This window comes from Fusarium falciforme, chromosome 7 (assembly GCF_026873545.1).
Source record: "Fusarium falciforme chromosome 7, complete sequence".
Lineage (NCBI taxonomy): Eukaryota > Fungi > Ascomycota > Sordariomycetes > Hypocreales > Nectriaceae > Fusarium > Fusarium falciforme.
In genome coordinates, this window is record NC_070550.1 from 1,656,040 (window position 1) to 1,676,290 (window position 20,251).

Genomic DNA, 20,251 nt, shown 5'->3' on the forward strand with positions numbered 1-20,251 from the left:
TGCAAGCGTCCAATTGGTGGCTCGGGGTCTTGGCATTCCCCGAGACAGGGGGGTCAGCCCTACACCTGCAGGCTGCAGTCAGCAAGTCAGTCGTATCGTTTCCGAGTTCATATCTCGCCCAATGACGTATCAATGTCGAGGTTCATGCATCCAGTTGGCCTCATTATGTGGAAGCATGTCAGTCACTGTATGTCTATGTCTCTGCATTCGGAAAGGTCAACCCTCGGGCCCCGAGGATGCATCAAGATTATTAAACAGTCAATGAAACACAATCTATATCGATTGTGCTCTTTTTTTGGCCAAATTAAAGTACCGAATGATATTATTCCGCATGAAAATGGAACAGAAAAGACATATCTCGAAGCCCGAGTAGAAGAGGGACGAGTGTTTTGGTTGTAGTGAACGATTGAGTTGGGGGTCTGGAACATGGCCCGATCAACCTCAATCAAGCGAGGTATCACATTCTTACAATTCTTTCAAAGGTCCCATGCATAGCTGTGGCTCATCCGCGCAACGACTTGGCCCCCAAATCTTGGAACTTTTGCAGAAGCAACAGGTGCATGGGGAGGGGGAGGCCAAATCATACCAGCAATTATTCTCTAAACGTAGCTAGAAAGACGCAATAAAAATGATAAAATAGTAATCTAATTATGATCTCAAGTTGGCATACTATTCTAGGATTCCTACTTCTTTTAAGTACTGTTTCGTCCTATGGTGGGAGTAGTCAACAGAAATTCGAGCTGAACCCATTTGTTAGCCACGACGTGCCAGACCATACCATCACAAGCCTTGTCCCAGGTTCAAATACATGTGAGACTCTACTATGTTATGCATAGCAAAATCTTAAGTATCAACTGCATCTAGACTAATAGCGGCTCGTAGTCAACCTCTCATACCATTGCCCAACCAAGTTGAACTTGGCAGGTTCGACGTCTCATTCAACGGCCAAGTCAAAGGCAAGCAAACACTGCGCCGCGAAGGGAAAAAAAAAAAAAAAAAAGAAAGAAAGAAAAGGAGAGAGAGAGAAATCCGGTAATGCCATAATGCGCATTGTCCTTGGAAGTGACGCGTAGAACAATGTGATGTAGAGTGCCACAAGGGGGCCACGAGTAATTGTGTTCTGTAGTAAATGGGCCTCAGAATTTTACTTGGAAGCCCCACCGTCATTCTCATCCAAGGGAACTAACAAATCATCGTGATCTCCTGTTATTAGTAGACGGCTGCGGTCGAATTGACGGTACATTTCCATCGACAGCCACATGGCAGTTGAGATGAGTAGCCCGCCATGCTCGTATAGATGCCTACCATCGTCACGATTGAGCTCCCTCATCGCCGTCTAGCGTGTGTTCACTCCAGATACCAACTGAGTCGAATATCTCGCTTGGTATCTTTCTTTAGTTGAGAACAGAACTGCCATCCTCATCACAACACATGATACTAACATCACCTACTCCCAGAGAACCATTAACGCTCAACTGAAACACCAAAATGGCTTCCGGGCCGCGTTTTGGGGTAGAAATCGCCAGAGATCATAGGTAGTCAGTTCTCAGGAAGGTATGTTTTGTCTAGAACCTTGCAATATGTGTGAATCAAGGATATGAATATGGCTGCGATCAAGCACAATTGGCCATTTCCCGGATGCACTTATTGCGAACAAAGATTTCCGAGAATTTTCGAGTTGGGTCCTAGGCAGGTTTATGCAGGAAATGACGGCTCACAGGACGTTTTTTACGTGGAGCAAATGGGTAAACGGTTGAGAAACTGAAACGCGTGTTGAAAGTCGCGTCTCGGATAACGGCCAAGAGATTCTTATCTTGATAAGGGATGAACGGAGACTTTGATGCTTGGCTCTTCCTCCATCTCGGCCGGAGCCGCGATCCTGAAACGGGGCCGTTGTCGCGTCGTTTTGTGCTACAATGGTGGGATCGAGTCAGGTCGCGTGCCAGCGGTCTCCACCATTGACACAGAAACAGCCGCTGCAGAGGCTATCACCGGCTTTCTCGACTTTACGTTGAGGGCGGACTTGGCACGTTTGAGTCTGTTTCCACAAAGACTGGGCCAACTATCATGCTCTTTAGAGTTTTTGTCACAATATCAGACACCGGCCGGCATCCATATCCGGACATAGAGGCTGGAGTCCCACGAAAAACTCTGATTACGGGGTTCTTCATTATTAACGAGATTACTTGGTGGGCCAGAGTTGAGTTTTGCAGCCTATGACGTGGGTACTGTGTTAGGTTATTGCTCTCAAGTTTGACAAGACAATTGTTCCTAAGAGCGGCAGTGATTGATGATTTTAAGAGCCAGATGAGCGTTTGTGGCTCAGATCAGTGGTGATGCAACGGGATGATGTGGCGGCTCATGGATGGCAAGCAAAGTCTCATCAACATCAAAACAATACAGTATCCTATGTTGCCATCATGCGTAGAGAACATCTCGATGCATTAATCTTTGAATGCATCATGACTATAGGGTGAGGCACCTGGAAGACTTAGTGCCGGGAAGTGGGCGGCCAAGACATCAGTAGCTTGAGAGACCTTTCGGGCCGTTCCAAAATTCGGGGGCTGGAGGCGAAATGAGGTCGAAAACTTTTAGGCGGTGAGAAAGGGCAGTCCGGTCCACCTCGTCCTCTATAAAAGTTCGTCTCTCCTCCCAACTTTTAGACTTTTTTTTCCTTTCTTCTTCATGTCGACAATACTTCAGAGAATCATTTCTATAGTATTCGACCTTCTCTTGGTTCTCCAAAAGAGCCACAGATCCCACCCTGGTTGATGAATGTATATCCTCGACACCCTAGAGTGAATACCTTTCGTCCTCTCGATCCCTCCGCAAGGAGGGCGGTGGCCGTCTTGAACGGCTGCTGTATAGAGAGTGTTTTCTCTTGATGATCTCGACCCTGATTGCGGTCTTGCCTTCGGGCGCGCGGTTGGGGTGGGTGTTGATGGACGTCTGACAGGCGTATCTTTTTGTTCTTTTCGTTGCCACCTGGGGCTGGCCCTGGGAGTGAGGAAGAGATGCTTGTGTGTGATGATTTAGTAGTCGCAGCTTTGGTCTCATTGCTCTGTTGCGTGGTCACCCAGATCTACCGTTGAATTGAGTCGAGAGTGCACAAAACCAACTTCCTCCTTTAAGCTATTCCTTCATGCTGTGATGGATCACGTGCATGTTTCGCACACACTGGCTTGCGTAGATGTCTCCTGCTGGAAGTAGTCCAAGGTTAGCTTTCACTTTTCGTTGAACTATCGTCCAAGGTGCTCTTTCTAGCCGTTAGATGAGGCACCTTGGTTGTGAAAACCGGGCGTATCGTAAAGCATTGTTACCATATCTTTCCGTGCGTGACATAAGCGTCCCAAGCCGTCCGTTAATGGCTACATTGTGCAGCAATTGTTGTACAGCCCTCAACAATTGTATTTGGAGACGAATTTTGGCGTTTCTGCTTATCCAGTTGACACTACTCATGGTTGAACCTCTAGCTTACCCGGATGCATTCTTCATTTGTGAGCCGTTTGGGCATCACATGATGAAGCACGTCCAACACGAGACGCGATATGTGTAGAGCCATCGTTACTTGGCCTATCTCGAGACGTAATCTTCCTCATTGCCTTGCACGAAAGGGCAGTCAGACAAAGCCCAGCCAGTGACCGGGCAGAAACACGTACAATAATCGACCCAGCCAGCCAAGGAGCGTGAGAAAAATAAACTTTCGCCAAACTTCACAGCCCACTGTGATAAGCAGCTGTGTCAGCTTGGGAAATGATATCTTTCTTGGCTTGTGGGGTAGTGACGGAGAAGGAACAAGATCCATGTTTGTAGGGACTGCTGGACCAAGATCAAGCCGCGTTTCCGCATCCTCTTGGAAGGATGGCAACCCTCGTCTTTATGTACCAAGAGGCATGAGCCGCATAGCGGGTATCAGATTTGACTTGAATCGTACGAAACATGTTCAAAGAGGTCAACAATTGACCTGCAATTTCCATCCAGGCGCTAGGTTAAGCTTAAACCGCGTAAATGGTTCCAATGGAGCCTGGGGAATTTGAGCCCCCTTGGTTCCCGTCTCCACAGCGCTTCATCTTGTGTGGCACAGTCAATGGCTCCGATCTTTGCCCGCTCAACAAGGTACTTTTGTTTCTATTGGTGTTGCATCCGGACAAATCGAGGGCGGTTTCCGTCACGCGACCCCTAATCGTCTGTGTCTCCAAGCCAGCCCTGTGAGCTGACGCCCCATACTGCACGACTGTAAGCTAAAGGATACAGTCTTGTTGTGTGCATACAGCTGGCTAGAAACGACCAGCTACTTGAAAGTTCTGCCAATGGACCTACTCATCTCGATGAAACCTTGGATTGCCGCCCTTGTTCCAAGAATGAGCGGAGTGAAGGCAGTGAGTCCAAGCCCCGATAGGCATCGGCCGTTTCCCTATGGTGGAGTTATCGGCATCACCTTGACGGCCAGGTTCAAATTCACCCAAGTCTCGTTCCTGGCCCTATCAGGCTTTCTGCCAAGCCAGGAGATTCCTATTAAACGTCCTCTTGGCTGAGGCAGTGCCAAGCTTCATAACCCAGCCTGTGCGGAGACGTTTGTCGATACGAATGTCCGATTATGGGGCAAGCGCCGGGGCGCCCGCCCATTCAGAGCTCACGGAGGACTCTGCAAGCGCTGGGGTCTCCTCATCGTCAGAGAGCCTTCTAGGGCATCCATCAAGCCGTGGCCAGTTTCTCCAGACGCATAGAACTCTAATTTCGGAAAGAGGCCTCTAACGTAGCAGCTCTTATTTCTGACGAGCTTGGATCTGCCCATGCTCGGTGTTTAGAGTCCTTGTCACACGCAGATCTATCTACTTTGAACCATTTACTCGATCGATCCTCCACTTTTGAGGCAGAATGCTCACCAAGGAAGGCATGTAATCCTTCACGATCTCATGGAGTTTGATCCTTTGATGGAGCTGAGTATCCTTCATCAACAAGTTCGAGATTGTAACACCTGGGGGACATATGTAAGACTTATCTCATGTATATATAGAGGCCTAGCATCATCATAGAATAGTTTCTTCACCACCAGCTCATCCAGCGATCAACACCAACTTACTCCACTCTTTTGTCTTCTACACCACACTCTTTTACTTCTTTTCGTCACTTTTTCCGATACTATACTCATCACAATGAAGTTCATCAACATTCTCGCCCTCTCCCTTCCCGCCGTCTCGGCTTTCCCCCAGGTTCTCCCGCCTGCTGGCAAGGGGATCCAGATCCGCGACGAAGATAGACTCCGACAGCTTGAGGAGTCTCACGCTCAGACTCTTCAGCTTCTGAACACCGGTGCTATCGAAGCCCGTGGGGATGACCTGTCCAAGCGCCAGGCTGCTGTCGCAGCCAAGGCGGTCCGTGGCCTTGCTGGTCTCTTCCTGGTTCCCCTCTCCAAGATGGAGAACAAGATCATCAGCGGAATCGCCGATAAGACCCTCGATGCTCTCGGTGATGATGGCCAGGATATCATCTGGCACAACCACGGCCGCTGCCGTACCTACTTTGATACCCAGGGCGGCGGTAACTGCGAGACCCGCACCTATGACCGCGGCTCTAAGGACAGAACCGCCACTCACAAGGATGACAAGTGAGCATTTACTTTGAGGTAACTAAGATAATGCTAACAGTGGGATAGCTGCTCTTGGATTGACCCTCCTAACAACGACCCTCCCGTTGTCTACTACGAGGGCGACCAGGGTATTGGAACTTACAGCGTGAGTATACATGTTCTGCCAAGAGATGAGCTGCACTAACCTTGGAGCGTAGATCCAATACACTGCCACCAAGGAACACGCCTGGGGCGGTATCCCCGGCACCAAGACCTGTGAGGTGCAGGGACTTTGCAACCCCCAATACGTCTTCTACCGCGACGGCTACAACATTGTCCTCAACACCTGGGGTAAGAAGTGAAACATTTCCTCAAAAGAATTCTACTAACGTGAGCGACTATAGAATCCCAAGGCGAGATCTCCTACTGCCAGTACTCGGCTGGTGAGAACTGCCGCGGCCTGTGCTCTTCTGGAGTCAAGGATCAGTTCGCGTTCGTCCCCTACTATCAATCCCATCGTGGTTCAAACTAACAGTCTACTTAGGTCTGGTGGCATGCGATGGGGAGGTGACTGCGCTATCCCCTGTGCTGACGAGGCTGGTCTTCCTGATTTCTAGACTGATCTTAGTGCTGGGATAGTTCGGGCTTGAGTCGAATCTATTTGGCTGCGTTCAAACTGGGTCCTGTGCTTCATAGCCGATTGTATATTATTGCAGGTTTAATAGCCTTATAGTTTATATTATTGGCTTTGCGGTAATCAATCCTTTCCAAGGACTTATATAATAGTTTCTTCCTTTACCTCTGGAATGCTGGTAGCTTTCTTATCCATAATCTCAGACCCATCTTGATGCTCAAGATCCGATTCGATCATATTCAACCCATTCAACACTTCGTCCCTCCGAGTCAATGTTGACTTTGCTGGGAAGACTTTCATAAGGGTAAAGTATGAGATTAGGGCGGTAAAGAACCCAAAAAGCCAGCTGATACTATACAAATGCCTTAAGCCTGTGCCGATATGCACGGTCGAAGGGCTTACTGCCCTAGCAAGGCCAGGTACAAGAGGCCCAACAATACCGAAAACGACAATAAACGCTCTCCAGTTCGTACCGAACTATGTAGATGGTTAGCATGTAACAGGATGTTGGTGGATGGATAGTCGTACCTTGTTATATCGATATCTGCCCTTGGGATCGTAGAGGCTAACAACATCTAATGATCGGCGCCGTATGATCCAGTAGTCGGCAATCATGATTCCCGCGAATGGGCCGAGTATGATAGCGTAGCCAGACATGAAGCTGAGCAGACTGCCCGCGGCAGAATTAATCTTCCAAGGCACCAGGCCCCAAGCTCCGACAATGGCAGCAGAGATAACGCCCCGACGAATGTTGAACCATCTTGGGAAAAGTGTGCTGATGTCATTGGCAAAGCTGATGGAGTTGGCTGAGATGTTGCAGCAAATCTGTGCGAGAAGCCAGATAGTGGAAGCTACAAAGGCTGCAAATCGCCCACCGGGGGTGGTCCCCCAAGACGTGACAATTTGGAGAGGATCCCAAACGTATTCGCCATATATGTGAATTGAGGCACCTGTGCAAATAATGCCAAACAAAAACGTGAGGACCTTGAAAAATGGGATCAAGGGCAGCTGACACCACTGTGCTTTGGGGTTTTTGCTGAACCTCGAAAAGTCAGGGATGTTAACCGCGATAGTAGAGTATCCCCCGGTAACAGAAGTCATTGTAGCCAGCCAAAGCCAGACTCTATCAGTGCCATACACTGTAGGCTGGACCTGAAAGATGTCTGAACGGCCACCCGCCCGAAGACATGTCCAGACAGTCATGCATATGACCATGGGAGGAACCAATGTTGCCTTTGCCAAGAAGAGCCATTGAAGCCGATCGGTGGGAATAAGAAGTAGTGGGAATTGGACCAAGTTGTACACAAGATACGCCACCATCGTTTGTGTCGTGATTCCGGCCGACTCGGGGAGGTGGTTCGGCAGGTGACTGAAACTGGGCCAGATGGATGTGATGACAGCCGCCATGGCCGAGGCACCGCCAAAACCTTGGATGCTGAACCAGAACAAGGCAAGGACGCAGCGTGTTACTACAGCAAAGTAAGAGAACCAGTATCCGAAGCTGGCACGAATGGCGACGGGGAAAGCGATGTGATGATCAGAACCAATGCAGCCGTTGAGTACAGTTGGCACAGAATTGCAGAAGCCGGCAGCCATTGCAATGAGAATGGCATCAGTAGTACCGAGGCCATTCAAAATAGTACTCGATGCAATCTGCCATCCGGCTATGGTAAAGAGGTCGCTGAACCAATAGCCAGCAAACGACCAAGCTGTCCACGTGCGTCTTTCCTCTGGGACTGGGTCGAGGTCTGCCAGAAGATGCGGTTAGTTCGATCCATGTTCTCCATGCTGCGATAATATTCACCTGCATTGGTCCAAACGTATTCTGGGGCCAAGCTGCTGCTCTGCTTCGGCAGCGACCACGAGCTGGCTGAAGTGAGCCTCAACTTGGCTTTTTCTGCGCTGGAAGTAACGCGGCTCTTGAAACGATCCATTGCGACGATACGAAACGAAATGATGCCTGCAATAGATGGTGAGAAGATGCAGAGAGAGTAGTAAGTCAAGAATCACATGGCGCTCCTACTTGGTAGTTATAGTTCATGACGCTTGTGGTCCTAGATTGAGTGTAAGCCAGGGTAAGGATACTCTTAGTGGCCTATATTTTTGGCCTTCCACCCTGCCAATACTCGGCCGAGATAGCTTGTTGAGCTCAAAGATATGGGTTAGCGCTCGTCAAGTTGGCTCAGGTTACCTAGCCTCGACAATCTGATCATTGACCAACCATCGATTATTATCGAAATCCCGAGACGGATTTGTTGCTCTGATTACAACATCTCCGGCGGCCAAGGTAGGCTCAGCGATGCCAATTGCTCGCTTATCTTGGCATAGCCGGTTGCATAAACTAACCCGGCTCCAGATGTCTCTGAAGATGAGCATGATTGGGAGTGGGTAAGAATGGTTTTGTTGTAGTTGATGAAAAAAAGAAAATGAAGTTAAACAAAAAACGGCAAGAAATGATTTACTGTCTGTCAAATTGATGCTGCAGTCACGGAGCAACACACAAACTAGAGTAGGATGCAGCAGGTTATGTGAAATGAGGCATTCCGAGTTTTCGCCTCGAGGGGAGTCTAATCTAAAAGACATGACTCGTCGTCCATAAACGCAAAAAGATCGTTTCCCATCATATCCAAGTACTCCTCGAATGTCACATTGTACGCTGTAGGAGGCGCCTCCTCGGTTGCCAATGCGTCCTCGACCTCCTGTACAAGCTTTGAAATTTCCGGTCCATCAAAACGTGAATAGGTCGGGCTCCTTCGTTCTCTGTCGGCAATTAGTTTGCTAACCAGAGTGAGGCCTCTCTTAACTAGCAGGCTAGACTGGGTAGCCTCCACCAGCTCTAGACACTCAAGCATGAGGCCTTTATCATCAGCGAGTGATCTTGCAACATTAGGGTCAAAGTCGTCACCATTGTCGCGTAGTACAATGTCCAAAGTTATTATAAGACTGGCGCTGATGACGTGCGCTGGAACAGTCCAGCTGTCAAATTCGCTGGCCTGAGCCGTGTCGCGATACGTCAATAGCAACATGCGAGCGGCATCCAAGCACGCCTGGTGCGAGTAGCTGAATTGCTTCATCGTAAACGAGTGACAGAAGAATGCTCGATGAATGGATAGTTTCATGTGTGCATAAGATATTCGGAAAGTCCGCCATTGGTGTCTTACGAAAGGTGCCGCGTCTTCTGGGCAAGCCTTGGTCTTCATCCATGGAGGGAGCTGCTGCCGGAGGATGGCCAAGTCTTCATCAGTTTGCAAGACTTTCTGGTATCTTTCTGCAACGTTGATTCTTTTACCTGCGGCTTCGTATGTGTCTTCGTGCAATCTCTGTTTGATGCTGGTTAGGTGGACTTGGAGAATCATGTACGTTGTTTGCGTTGGTATCGAAAGTGGAAGCACCTGGACTTTGCCGGCTTCCTGGAATTCCTCCATCACCTCGGAGCAGTTCACCGGCAGAGGAGTCTTGGCATGAGCAGGGACTATGTTGTAAGTCCCCTTGAATGTGGTGAGATACGAATCTTGGATCACTAAGAAGTACTAGATTCGCTTCTTGATCTCGTGTTCCATCAGCGAGTTTGCGGAAGCAGGTTCAGAGGGAGTCGGGCCCAGGACATGAATTCTCATGAGCTGTGCGATACAGGTTGCGGAGGACAAGAGGACAATGATACGCTTGGAATCTCTGACTCGAGTAAGCCTTAGGTCCAGTTCATGCCAGTATACCAAAGTTACTTACCCGAGAGCATATGCGCATGGAACGAGTAGGCAGATGGCTTGGAGGGCGTGTACTAGGAATGATCAACCTTGACCCAGTACACCGATCAAAGATGAGGTATCTCACTTGAATGAACTGCCATGAAGTCAGACGACGCAAGTGCGTCCAGAGCTCTGCGGTAGCATGTCTCTGTGAGCGTTGTCTTATCTTGGACGCCAAGTTCGACACAAGACTGATGCTTCATGTAAAATAAACCGGTCTGCACTGTCAGCGGGCTGGTCATCTTAACCTGGTTGTACAACTAACGCTCATCATAGACCAGTAGAGCGACTGCCACGCCATGCTAGGTATGGCTTGTTCCCATCGCAAGCTGTTGCACTCCTCCGCGAACGAAGCCACATGTATAACATTATGCATCCAAGCGATGCAGTCTTGATGAAATTGGAGGATAGCTTCTTCCAGGCGAGCCGGTAGAATAAGGGTTGTCCTATCATGCAGGTCGGTGTTGGTGGGAGGGTTAGGCCGCTTGTCTGTGCCGGACGCGAGGTGACTGCCCCAAACGAGACTCTCAAGAGAGAGTACAACCTCTGTGCACACCGGATACGTGTTCCCATAGCTACGTGGGCCAGACTGTCTCGGTTCGCTCTCTTGTAGTAAGGAAGAGGTGGCTGCAACGCCTATAGAGCGACCTGTCCCGTCCAGTGACTGAGCTGCCAGTGGTAGACTGTTACCGGACGCTTCTCTCTCTTTATCGTCTTTCCTGGCCGTGGGCTGCCTCGAATTGATCTTTTGGGGCACATTTGGAATTTCCGCAAGACCACTATTGCCTTGAGAAGCTGGGGATAGAGGAAGATTCGGACTGATGACATCTGCAACGGAACGACGAGTTCTGTAGGCCTTTGAAGTATGTTTGGATAAGATGACGGACTCCCGGCGGCAGTCGTCAGGGACACCTCGAGAGACGCAGGCAGAACAGGGGATTTGCTTTGAGCATCTGAGCTTGCGCCGACTGCATGGCTGACAAGACCTGGGGGCGCGCTGTGACACGCGATCCTGCGTTGTAGACATGACGGTCGTTTCCTGGTTCCGCTCGTGGCTCTCCAAGATCTGGCCTGACCAGCAAGAAGGTCCAGAGTTCGGACGAGTTTTACATGGGCAGGACTACTGTAGTCAGCAAAAGCAGAGCTTATCGCTTCCCATCATCTTATCTCGGCCGAGTTGATCCAATAGTGACTGGGCTTCGCCACCCCTAGTCTAGCTCAACTTGTCATGGCTCCGGATCAACGACGGAGTAGGATAACCCTAATATTCCAGATAAGACGTCTTATCTCGGCCGAGTATTTCGATAGTATCGCCTCTACACATCTTCCGCCTCGCTTCTTGAAAAGAGACAGCCGGGAATTTGCTTTAAAAAAGATGCACTCGGCAAGGTCTGCCCCATGTCCCGGGCAACTTGGCTTGGCCAAATTAGATCAAGATCCATCTTTAGCTCGTCATGGCCACCGAAATTTTCCCTGTCATTGATTTGTCTGCCGGCGACGACTGGCCTCAAACCCTTGGCCCCAAGATCGTTGAAGCTTGCCAAGTCTGGGGCTTTATGATTTTAACCGGACATGGAATCCCTCAGCAGAAGATCGATCGCATGTTCGACTTGGTAGGTGGTGCTTGGACTCAATGAGATTACGGCTATGCAAAACTTACCTTGTACTAGCACAAAGAATTCTGCGCACAGCCTCTCGAAGTGAAGTCCGAATGCCGCGTCGACGAGCGACAGATAGGATACGATGTCAAAAATTCTAAGTATGCTTTCTGACCGTCAAGATCCATGGATGTTGCTGACTTGGAATAGAATCGCCGTCAACGAATGCATGGTTTTCGGAGGAACCAAAGGCGATGTTGCCCAAGGCAAGAATATCCCGAGCTGGTGGAATGCCGAGAAACTTGCAGATGTCGAATATTTCAAGTCACAAGCCCACAAGCTAGGTCTCAAGCTCCTCGAGGTCTTCGCAACTCATTTCAGCCTGCCAGCTGATTACTTCTCTGCGGCCCACAACGATGAGCGAGGCCCAGGGAGTGTCCTCCGTATGCTCCATTATCCCAAACTAGAGGAACGGCCCGATAAGAATTTCCCAAGACTCTACTCTCACACAGATTGGGGCTCCGTCACCTTTGTCTGGCCTCAGGGAGGTGGCTTGGAGGTTGAGACTCCTTCCAAGAAGTGGATGCCTGTCCCGCTTATTCCAGGCTCCATCGTTGTCAACATTGGTGATGCTTTGTCACTATGGAGTGGCAAGACGTTGAAGTCAACCCTGCACAAGATCTCGTTTGACAATTTGCCCATTGATCAGGACCGTTGGTCTATGGCCTACTTTGTCAATGCTAACCAAGGCAAGTTGGCTGCATTTAAACTGAACCATTCTCTACATCTTCTACCCCTTTTCTCGTCTTTACCCAAGCCTTTCTCATTTTTATCAATCTAACTGAATAGTTTAGATGCGAAACTGGAGATCCTCAAGCGAGATCATGAAGGGAAACTTGTCAAGGACCATGGCTCCATTGCATTGACAGCAGGAGAGTATCACGAAGTTCGACATTATATGTCTGAGAAGGAAGATGCAGAGAACAATTGGGTTGGAAAAACCGAAGCTTCAAAGTTTGATCCGCGGGTCATTCATGCAGTTGAGAGCCTAGGAATTGCAAATGGCTCAGGCTTGGTTAATTTCTCTCCTATAGCTGTTAAGCAGTAGAGAGTAGATTCAATCATGACCATGGCTCGCGGGAACCTGAAACGAATCGAAATTTAGGACAAAGATGTCATGCCCTCTATGCTGTTAAATCTAACCACTCAGTTATCTTGGTGACGCGAATCATCTAAAAAGATGTATACAACACAGCGTCATTAGAAAGCTGCTTAAGCCTTGCCTACTTCCTCTTTACATATACGGTAAAGAGAAAAGTAGTTCTTCCTCGTTATTTATGATTCCATGGTTGTGATGCGACGCGTCTCGGGTTGTTTCTCTCCTACCCTAAGCCAGCACGTTAGACACGTGGATCAACACATCGGACACTGGATGAAATACATCATGAACAATTCATTCTTACGAACTGAGGCATCTTAAAAGTCTCAAAAGGTAACTCAGCTGCCCCTCTTGACCTCCAGTCTGCGGGGGAATGTCCCTGAGTCGATAGCGGCAGCTTGTGTCATTGATCCCGTTCTTTGTTATTATGGCTTGGAGTTATTCAACCTCATTGCATGCCCAGAGAGGAGATCGAGACAGCCCAGTAAGAGAAATACAATTATCAACATAATCAAGCCGTCATACCTACGAGCGTATGGCTTCTGCCGCAACCGTTACCAAGTTCGCATAATTAGTTGATCTTGGAATCTGGATTCCCTCTTCCCTAGCCTTAGACTAGGCTACTAGCAGAACTTCCCTTCTCTTTGATGATAATAAAGTCGGCTCACTTCAACGCGTTGTAAGTGAAACACCGCGATCCTTAGTGGATGCATTGTGGCACACTGTTGTATTGAAGACAGCACAGATATGGTATGGCGAGAGTCTTCATGCGGTCAAAACAATTGCTTCTCGTGGTGTCTTACAAACTAAAGGATGCTCTCAAAGGGGGAGGAACCCATGCTGATGCTGCAATTATTCCAAAAGCGCCGTTGCAAGGTAGGCCAGGTCGCCAGATCGAACGATTAACCGCAGACAGAATGTTAGTCATGATTACACTTCATTGTAGTATGCAACATCGGCTACCACGTCGGCACGTGTATGCCAATGTATACGCCACCAACACAGCACACGTGGTCTCCAGGTTGATACGGCAGCCTTGTTCCCTTGTCAGTTCTTGACATAACTTGGCAACGGCCAACCCTGTTGATTCGGGGTCTAATGATGCCGGTGGCGTCCGGAGTGAACGCCAACGGTAGCCCCCTATTCCCGTATGATAACCACCCGGTGATTCCGTTGGCAAGCCACGTGGATACTCATGGATAGGGATTAGCTCGAACGTAACCAAGCCGGGGATGATCTGAAAATGGTATTGCCAAGGCTTCGATACGATGAGTGTGCCAACAACCTTGGCAAAGGGTTGATGGAATGGCGGCTTCCCACGGACTGGGCCGTGCGAACCACACTCCTCAATTGTAGTCTTGTGGACACCCTACACACGGGTTTACCCCTTGTTCTGCAGCCTATAAGTACTAATAGCCCCCGAAGCAGTAAGAAAACTGGAAGACTTGTGTAAAAGACGGTCGGCTACCTCGGTAAGTCCCTTGTCTGGCGTGCTACGCCACATCGGATCTGGACAAGCGAAACTTTCTGAAGTTAAGCGGGTTTTGTCTGACCAGCTGAATTCGACGTCCAAGGCTACCGTTCATCACGCCACTTAGGCTCGCGCTTGACGGTTATATACTAGGATAGACGTTATGTTGGATGCGGAACCGCGCGTCGTTACAACTTGTGCCTGGCTAACAGGCACGATGTCACTTCGCGTGGCTTCCAAGGCGGGGCCGGCGATGGCGTTGGCGATCCCAGCCTATCGCGACAATTGGCTCACTTACGCTACCTTATGGGTAGGGAGAGAAATGTTCTAAGAACGTCGTAGGCCGGTTAAGAACATGCATCATTGCGCAATGGTAGGGAGAGGATAGATGAAGAATGGCGTGCTTCTGTCTTTGGGTACACTCGTTGATGAGCCTATGATTGACTGAAGCGAAGCATCGGAACATTTGAGGCTTCAAGTAGATACAGGTCCAACTGGTAAAGCAGGGAGTTGCGAAACTAAGCGATACACTCGAGAGCAAAGCGTTTGAGATCTCTAACAGCAAAACTGGAGAGAGATGAGATGGACATGGGTCTTGCAACACTGTCGAGAACCGACAGGGTCCCGAGCTAGGTGCCTAATCGCCTAGAACTCAGGCTTGTTGTGGCGATGTGAACGTGCACTGATTAACTTGGGAGGACTGACTGGGAACCACGGCAGTTTAAATCGGCAAATGTTCAACTCAAAAGTCAGCTTTTCTCCGAACTAAACGCCATAAACAACCTTGAAGAAGCATCTACGCTACTGCACCTACTGTTCTTAGCAGAGTCCAGCCCCTTTTGACCTGGTGGTTTGACTGACCTGACTCGCGTCACTATGCGCCAAGAGAGATCGGCGTCAGATCTACCACTAGCGTAACCTCCGCATCGACCAACCGCATATTAGCGACCGGCTAGGTTGTATCGCGAGGTGACAATGACGCAGGAGGCATCCTGCACTGCAAGATCACTGCAACGTGTTCGTGAAGAGATGAAAGCCTTTGTTGTGAGATCTGACGGTGGACTTATGTTTACTTTTTGACGACTTTCATGAGGTCAGATGCGGTTTTTTGTAAGTTTAGCTGCCCCGAGCCGTCCCTCTAGCGAAGGTGATCAGTGGAGAGAGCTGGAGACAATCCGGAGAATCCGGAGCTTCCCGTGCCCCTTACCCCCTAACGGCGGCAGCGGAGGTGCGGGTTCGCCCGCTGGACAAGGCGCCCATGGAGAGCCTTTCCGTTGCATGGGTCCTAGATATTGACTGGGGTGTCCTGGCAAAATGCCCGTCTTATTGCCATTTGGAGGAACTAAGGAGATTTAGTGCTCTTTGTGCTCAGTACGCAGCAGCCCTTTCACCCATTTTGTGCTTCCCTCTTCTTGTCCAAACCTGTCTGTACAGTGCCATCCGCTTTCCTGAATCAGCCTATACAGTACATACCAGTCAATGGGTCTTGGAACAGTTCAGTCTGCCTGAATGTCTCAACATCTCATCTCGAACCTCGGCTATCCAACAACCCGCCCATAATATACCTTATCTCTACCGCAGCACCCTGCTGTGGAACTGCCTATCCACTTGGCCAGGGCAGCTGAAGATTAGCGCCAGCAATGTGGACCAGGCGGCATGAAACCACGGCGGAACCGTCAGCAGGGTATTGGGGCTTGGGTATTCATGCAGTCAGTTCATGGAAGGGAGGGAGCACTCGGCGTCCACGAACTGTCCGAGCTCCAATGAGTCGTACCAAGGAACTGGGAAAAGAATAAAGTGCAACTCGTGCCCTGCATTGATTCATGTGCATTGCATTGCAGATCACTCGTTCATCCGCCTGCAAGATCGTCATTCACCATGCGTTGCACTACGTTCTTGGCTGTCACTCTTTCGACGCTTGTCACGGCGCGTGACGTTCCGTTCATTAGCACACTCCTTGATCCTCTGCAAGCCGTTATTCAGTCTGCTTTTGCTGGTGATGGAGTCAAGGTCGGTGAGCTCGGATCCCTCGGGGGCATTCCTGGCGTAGATGCCACTTACGACTACGTCGTCGTGGGAGGAGGTACAGCTGGAAACACCATCGGATACCGACTGGCCAAGGCTGGATTCAGCGTCGCCATTGTCGAAGCTGGATCTTTCCTCGAGATCTCCAAGCCCATCCTCGCTACGGCTCCTGGCGGTGTTACTTGTGGTAGCGGTGCCAGTCTTCTCGACTCCAACCCTCTGCGCGACTGGCGATTTACCACGACGCCCCAGACGAATGCGGATGATCGCGAGATTCACTATGCTCGTGGAAAGGTCCTCGGAGGCTCCTCTCAGCTCAACTTCCTCGTTTACCACCGCCCGACCAACGGTACCATGGACAAGTGGGCAAAGGAGGTTGGAGATGACAGCTATAAGTGAGTAGTCTTATATTTCACAAGGTTTGAGGGCATCTAGCTAACTTTCTATTTTAAGGTGGGACCAGATGCTCCCTCACTTCCAGGCCACCCCGAGCTTTACTCCTCCCGACAACACCAAGCGTGGCCCCAACGTGACGACCGACTACGACCCCGCCGCCTTTGCCTCGACCGGAGGTCCTATCCAAGTCAGCTACGCCAACTATGTTCCCTCGTGGGCCACATACGTCGAGAAGGGCCTCAAGTCCCTTGGCCTCAAGAGCATCGACGGCTTCAGCAGCGGCAGCCTGCTCGGCTACTCATACACCACAACCTCGGTCCGACCTAAGACCGCTACTCGCAGCGCATCTGATGACTTTGTCAAGGCTGCCCGCAGCGAGAAGCTCGAGACTCTCAAGGTGTACACACAGAGTCTGGCTAAGCGTGTTCTTTTCAACAGTGACAAGAAGGCCACAGGCGTTGAGGTTAGCTCTTTGGGTATGCAGTACACTCTCACGGCTCGAAATGAGGTCATCGTCAGTGGTGGTGCTTTCCAGTCTCCCCAGATCCTCATGGTTTCTGGCGTTGGTCCCAAGAAGCATCTTGAGGAGTTCGACATTGATGTGGTTGCCGATCTCCCTGGTGTCGGCCAGAACCTGTGGGACCACATTCTCTTTGGACCATCATTTGAGGTGCAGGGTCTCGAGGACACTCTGAGCGTGGCCATCAACGACCCTGCCGTGTTCCAAGGCGCCCTTGATGCCTATGCCGGACAGCAAGCTGGCCCCCTCACTTCCAACCAGGTCGAGCTCTTGGGCTGGGAGAAGGTTCCCAAGAAGTACCGATCCAAGTTCTCCAACGAGACCTTGAAGAAGCTCTCCGCCTTCCCTAGTGACTGGCCTGAAGTGGAGTTCATCCCTCTCAACGTCTATTCCGAGGACTGGTCGTTCCCTATCCTCCAGCAACCCGCCGATGGCAAGAAGTACACCAGCATCAACGGCGCCCTGGTTGCACCTCTCTCCCGTGGCAACATTACTCTCCAATCCAACTCGACCACGGACGCACCCCTCATCAACCCCAACTTCCTGGGCGACAAGGGTGATCAAGAGGTTGCCATCGCCCTTTTCCGACGACTTCGCGAGGTTGCCAAGTCCACTCCCCTGAAGAACATTGTTCTCAATGAGGTCTACCCTGGTGCCAAGTACGAGACTGATGAGCAGATTCTCGCTGTTCTTCGCGACACCCTCATGACCGTCTGGCACGCTGCCTGCACCTGCAAGATGGGCAAGCCTGAAGACAAGATGGCTGTCCTTGACTCCAAGGCCCGCGTATATGGTGTCAAGGGCCTGCGCGTTGTTGATGCCTCTGCCTTCCCAGTTCTTATTCCAGGCCACCCCTTGGGTACTGTCTATGCATTGGCTGAGAAGATTGCCCATGAGATTATTACAGAACAGGGAAGTGCGAGCTACGAAGTGGAGGTTAACATTGGAGCTTAGATGAACATACCAATACTTAATAATGGCCAAGCAATGGTGATACATCGCCGTTTCATAGTTAATACATAAATGACAATGATTCATACTAAGAAACTTATTGTTTGAGTTTTCGACTTGCTATTGTTTGTTGTCTTGACATATGGTGTTTCTGGCATTGTATTGAATGCCGCCCATGTGTTCACAGTTGTGTTCTTGGTGATGGCAGTGATGGCAGTGATGCACCAAGTTCACGAGATATTAGGTAGCTCGGTTGATGAGCATCATCAAATGACCCTCAAATTGGGGCTAAATAATAGCCAAATAATGCTTAAAAATATTCAAATAATAATCAAGCCACTCTCAAATAACAGTCAAATGGCACTCGAGGCACTGAGCCCAAACAGCCGTAACGGCCACTGCTCGCTTCTACCGCATAACAATAACAAACATGCATCGCCGAGTTTCAAAACCGACAATCTCATTCAATCAAATTCACTTCATAGAACCTCTGTTTATGCTCTGTTCCACCCCCGTCAACATCACTAATCTCCTCCCCAGACGATCATCTCACCACCAATACATCCTCCAACGTGGATTCCCAACCTGTGAACTTCGAGCTCTGGGCGAACATCATGACAACCATCACCCTGGCTGTCATCGCGCTGGCTGTCACAACCCTCTCCCATCTCTCCAACTACTACATGAAGCGCAAGGACTGGCGTCTGGCCGAGGAAGCCAGACGCAACCAGTCTTCCGATTGAGCCCTGACGAGCGTCAGCGGGCCTGGAGGAGATTGTCCAAGGCCTGGCTCTACGGACTCGCTGTGATTATTAAGTAACCATGTGCCTTACCTTAGTCGATATCAACTCATAAGTGTAATAGGATGGAGGAGGCTCCCCGCACCACCACCTCCGCCTATGATGCCCTTGCCCGCGCTGAGACTGCCCTCGCCCTCGCCCATGATGCTGACAAGTCAGGAAAGGCTCTACCGACAGGCAGTTCGAGCTCAAGCAGACGGAGATCTCGCTTCTGCGAGGCTAGGTTTTAGGACCCGAAGCCTTGCAACTGCAAAGAGCCAAGTATGTGGCAGAGAGGGGTTGAAGATATATCCTCACCCCTCCATATCTGGGTGAAACAGACGCTCTGGTGAGACTTGAAGGTGGCGGCAGAATAATGGCGGAAATGACCTATGCAGGCCTTGGGGCTTGGCTGTGTTATGGTCCGAGGAAGTGTCGTTGCTCTGCGTCTCATCATATTTTATGCTCCATGCAAGGGTAACGTAAGTCGGATTATAGGTGATAGTTGCCTCCGTACAAAGGCATGCAGGTTCCTGGCAGCGTACTTCCAACCCTATTTGCCTCGCTTTCGCTGCTTTGATGTCTTGCAGTAAGAGTTTAAGGTGTGGGCAGACGGTGCAAAAGCCCTCGTGCGCGATGCATCGCCGTGGCTCAGCTTTTCGGGCAGCCTGAGAAAAGAAGAGGGCAGCGTGTTCAGTTTGACATCCTGCGCGATACAAGCGGTCAAACAGACGGGCAACTCGTTTAATGTAGCCACGTGATGCTCTTTCCTGCTGGCAAGGCACACAGTATTGGACTCGACTGTGGGTATCGGGAAGGGAAGAGTAGGGTTTGAGATACCATGACGGTGGGACGCGCTGTCGAGGATCGATCAATGGACGGAGGGTGGTCGAGGGAGTCAAAGACCGAGGGCTTTCAGCAGCCTTGTCAGTGCCATCGGCATGCAGTAGGGGCATCTGATCCTCAGCTATAGTGGAGTTGGGAGTAGAGGTTATGTATTCCCAGGGACTTCGACGTCGTAGTGATGAATGGTTTGATGGCGACATCTCGTTAGGTTGTTTGCTTTCTCGAAGCTGTTGGTCGATGGTGATGGTGATGGCGTGATTGAAGGTGAAGGGTTTGTAGTTGGGATTGACATGCCTTATTTATCTCTAGAAAGCGTTGTGAACACATGACAGCATCAAAACTCAATACGAGAAAAGGCCGTAACATAGGGACTTAACTCTGTTGCGGACGGGAAGGTTTTCACTTTGGCTTTCCGCATGTTTATTCTGCATCACATAACTCTATCTTTTGCTATTGTGGCTGGTTAGCACTTTTTAAGGATGTGGTTAAAGGAAGAAGAATATGTCGATCTTAATCTCCTTAAGATTCTTATTCCAGATAGTATCAACTATAAATGG

General features: G+C 49.9%; 5 protein-coding genes across 5 annotated transcripts; 3 read left to right on the forward strand and 2 right to left on the reverse strand.

The window, feature by feature from the left end:
• Positions 1 to 5,156: 5,156 nt before the first annotated feature.
• On the forward strand, positions 5,157 to 6,186 carry NCS54_00911500 (Hypothetical protein; the record flags this gene model as incomplete). Its single annotated transcript, XM_053154470.1, has 5 exons — positions 5,157 to 5,608; positions 5,657 to 5,735; positions 5,788 to 5,920; positions 5,974 to 6,061; positions 6,114 to 6,186. 5 exons carry the CDS (start codon positions 5,157 to 5,159, stop codon positions 6,184 to 6,186), a joined length of 825 nt encoding a protein of 274 aa, XP_053010445.1.
• Positions 6,187 to 6,344: 158 nt separating this feature from the next.
• NCS54_00911600 (Hypothetical protein) lies at positions 6,345 to 8,137 on the reverse strand (the record flags this gene model as incomplete). The annotated part of the gene is made up of 3 exons (XM_053154471.1): positions 6,345 to 6,680; positions 6,732 to 7,951; positions 8,008 to 8,137. 3 exons carry the CDS (start codon positions 8,135 to 8,137, stop codon positions 6,345 to 6,347), a joined length of 1,686 nt encoding a protein of 561 aa, XP_053010446.1.
• Positions 8,138 to 8,770: 633 nt separating this feature from the next.
• On the reverse strand, positions 8,771 to 10,250 carry NCS54_00911700 (Hypothetical protein; the record flags this gene model as incomplete). The annotated part of the gene is made up of 4 exons (XM_053154472.1): positions 8,771 to 9,723; positions 9,930 to 9,981; positions 10,045 to 10,167; positions 10,215 to 10,250. The coding sequence occupies 4 exons, from the start codon at positions 10,248 to 10,250 to the stop codon at positions 8,771 to 8,773; spliced, it is 1,164 nt and encodes a 387-aa protein (XP_053010447.1).
• A 1,153-nt stretch (positions 10,251 to 11,403) lies between these two features.
• On the forward strand, positions 11,404 to 12,655 carry NCS54_00911800 (Fe2OG dioxygenase domain-containing protein; the record flags this gene model as incomplete). The annotated part of the gene is made up of 4 exons (XM_053154473.1): positions 11,404 to 11,562; positions 11,620 to 11,708; positions 11,758 to 12,296; positions 12,402 to 12,655. 4 exons carry the CDS (start codon positions 11,404 to 11,406, stop codon positions 12,653 to 12,655), a joined length of 1,041 nt encoding a protein of 346 aa, XP_053010448.1.
• A 3,400-nt stretch (positions 12,656 to 16,055) lies between these two features.
• On the forward strand, positions 16,056 to 18,812 carry NCS54_00911900 (Hypothetical protein; the record flags this gene model as incomplete). Its single annotated transcript, XM_053154474.1, has 3 exons — positions 16,056 to 16,597; positions 16,656 to 18,034; positions 18,610 to 18,812. The coding sequence occupies 3 exons, from the start codon at positions 16,056 to 16,058 to the stop codon at positions 18,810 to 18,812; spliced, it is 2,124 nt and encodes a 707-aa protein (XP_053010449.1).
• Between the last annotated feature and the right edge of the window lie 1,439 nt (positions 18,813 to 20,251).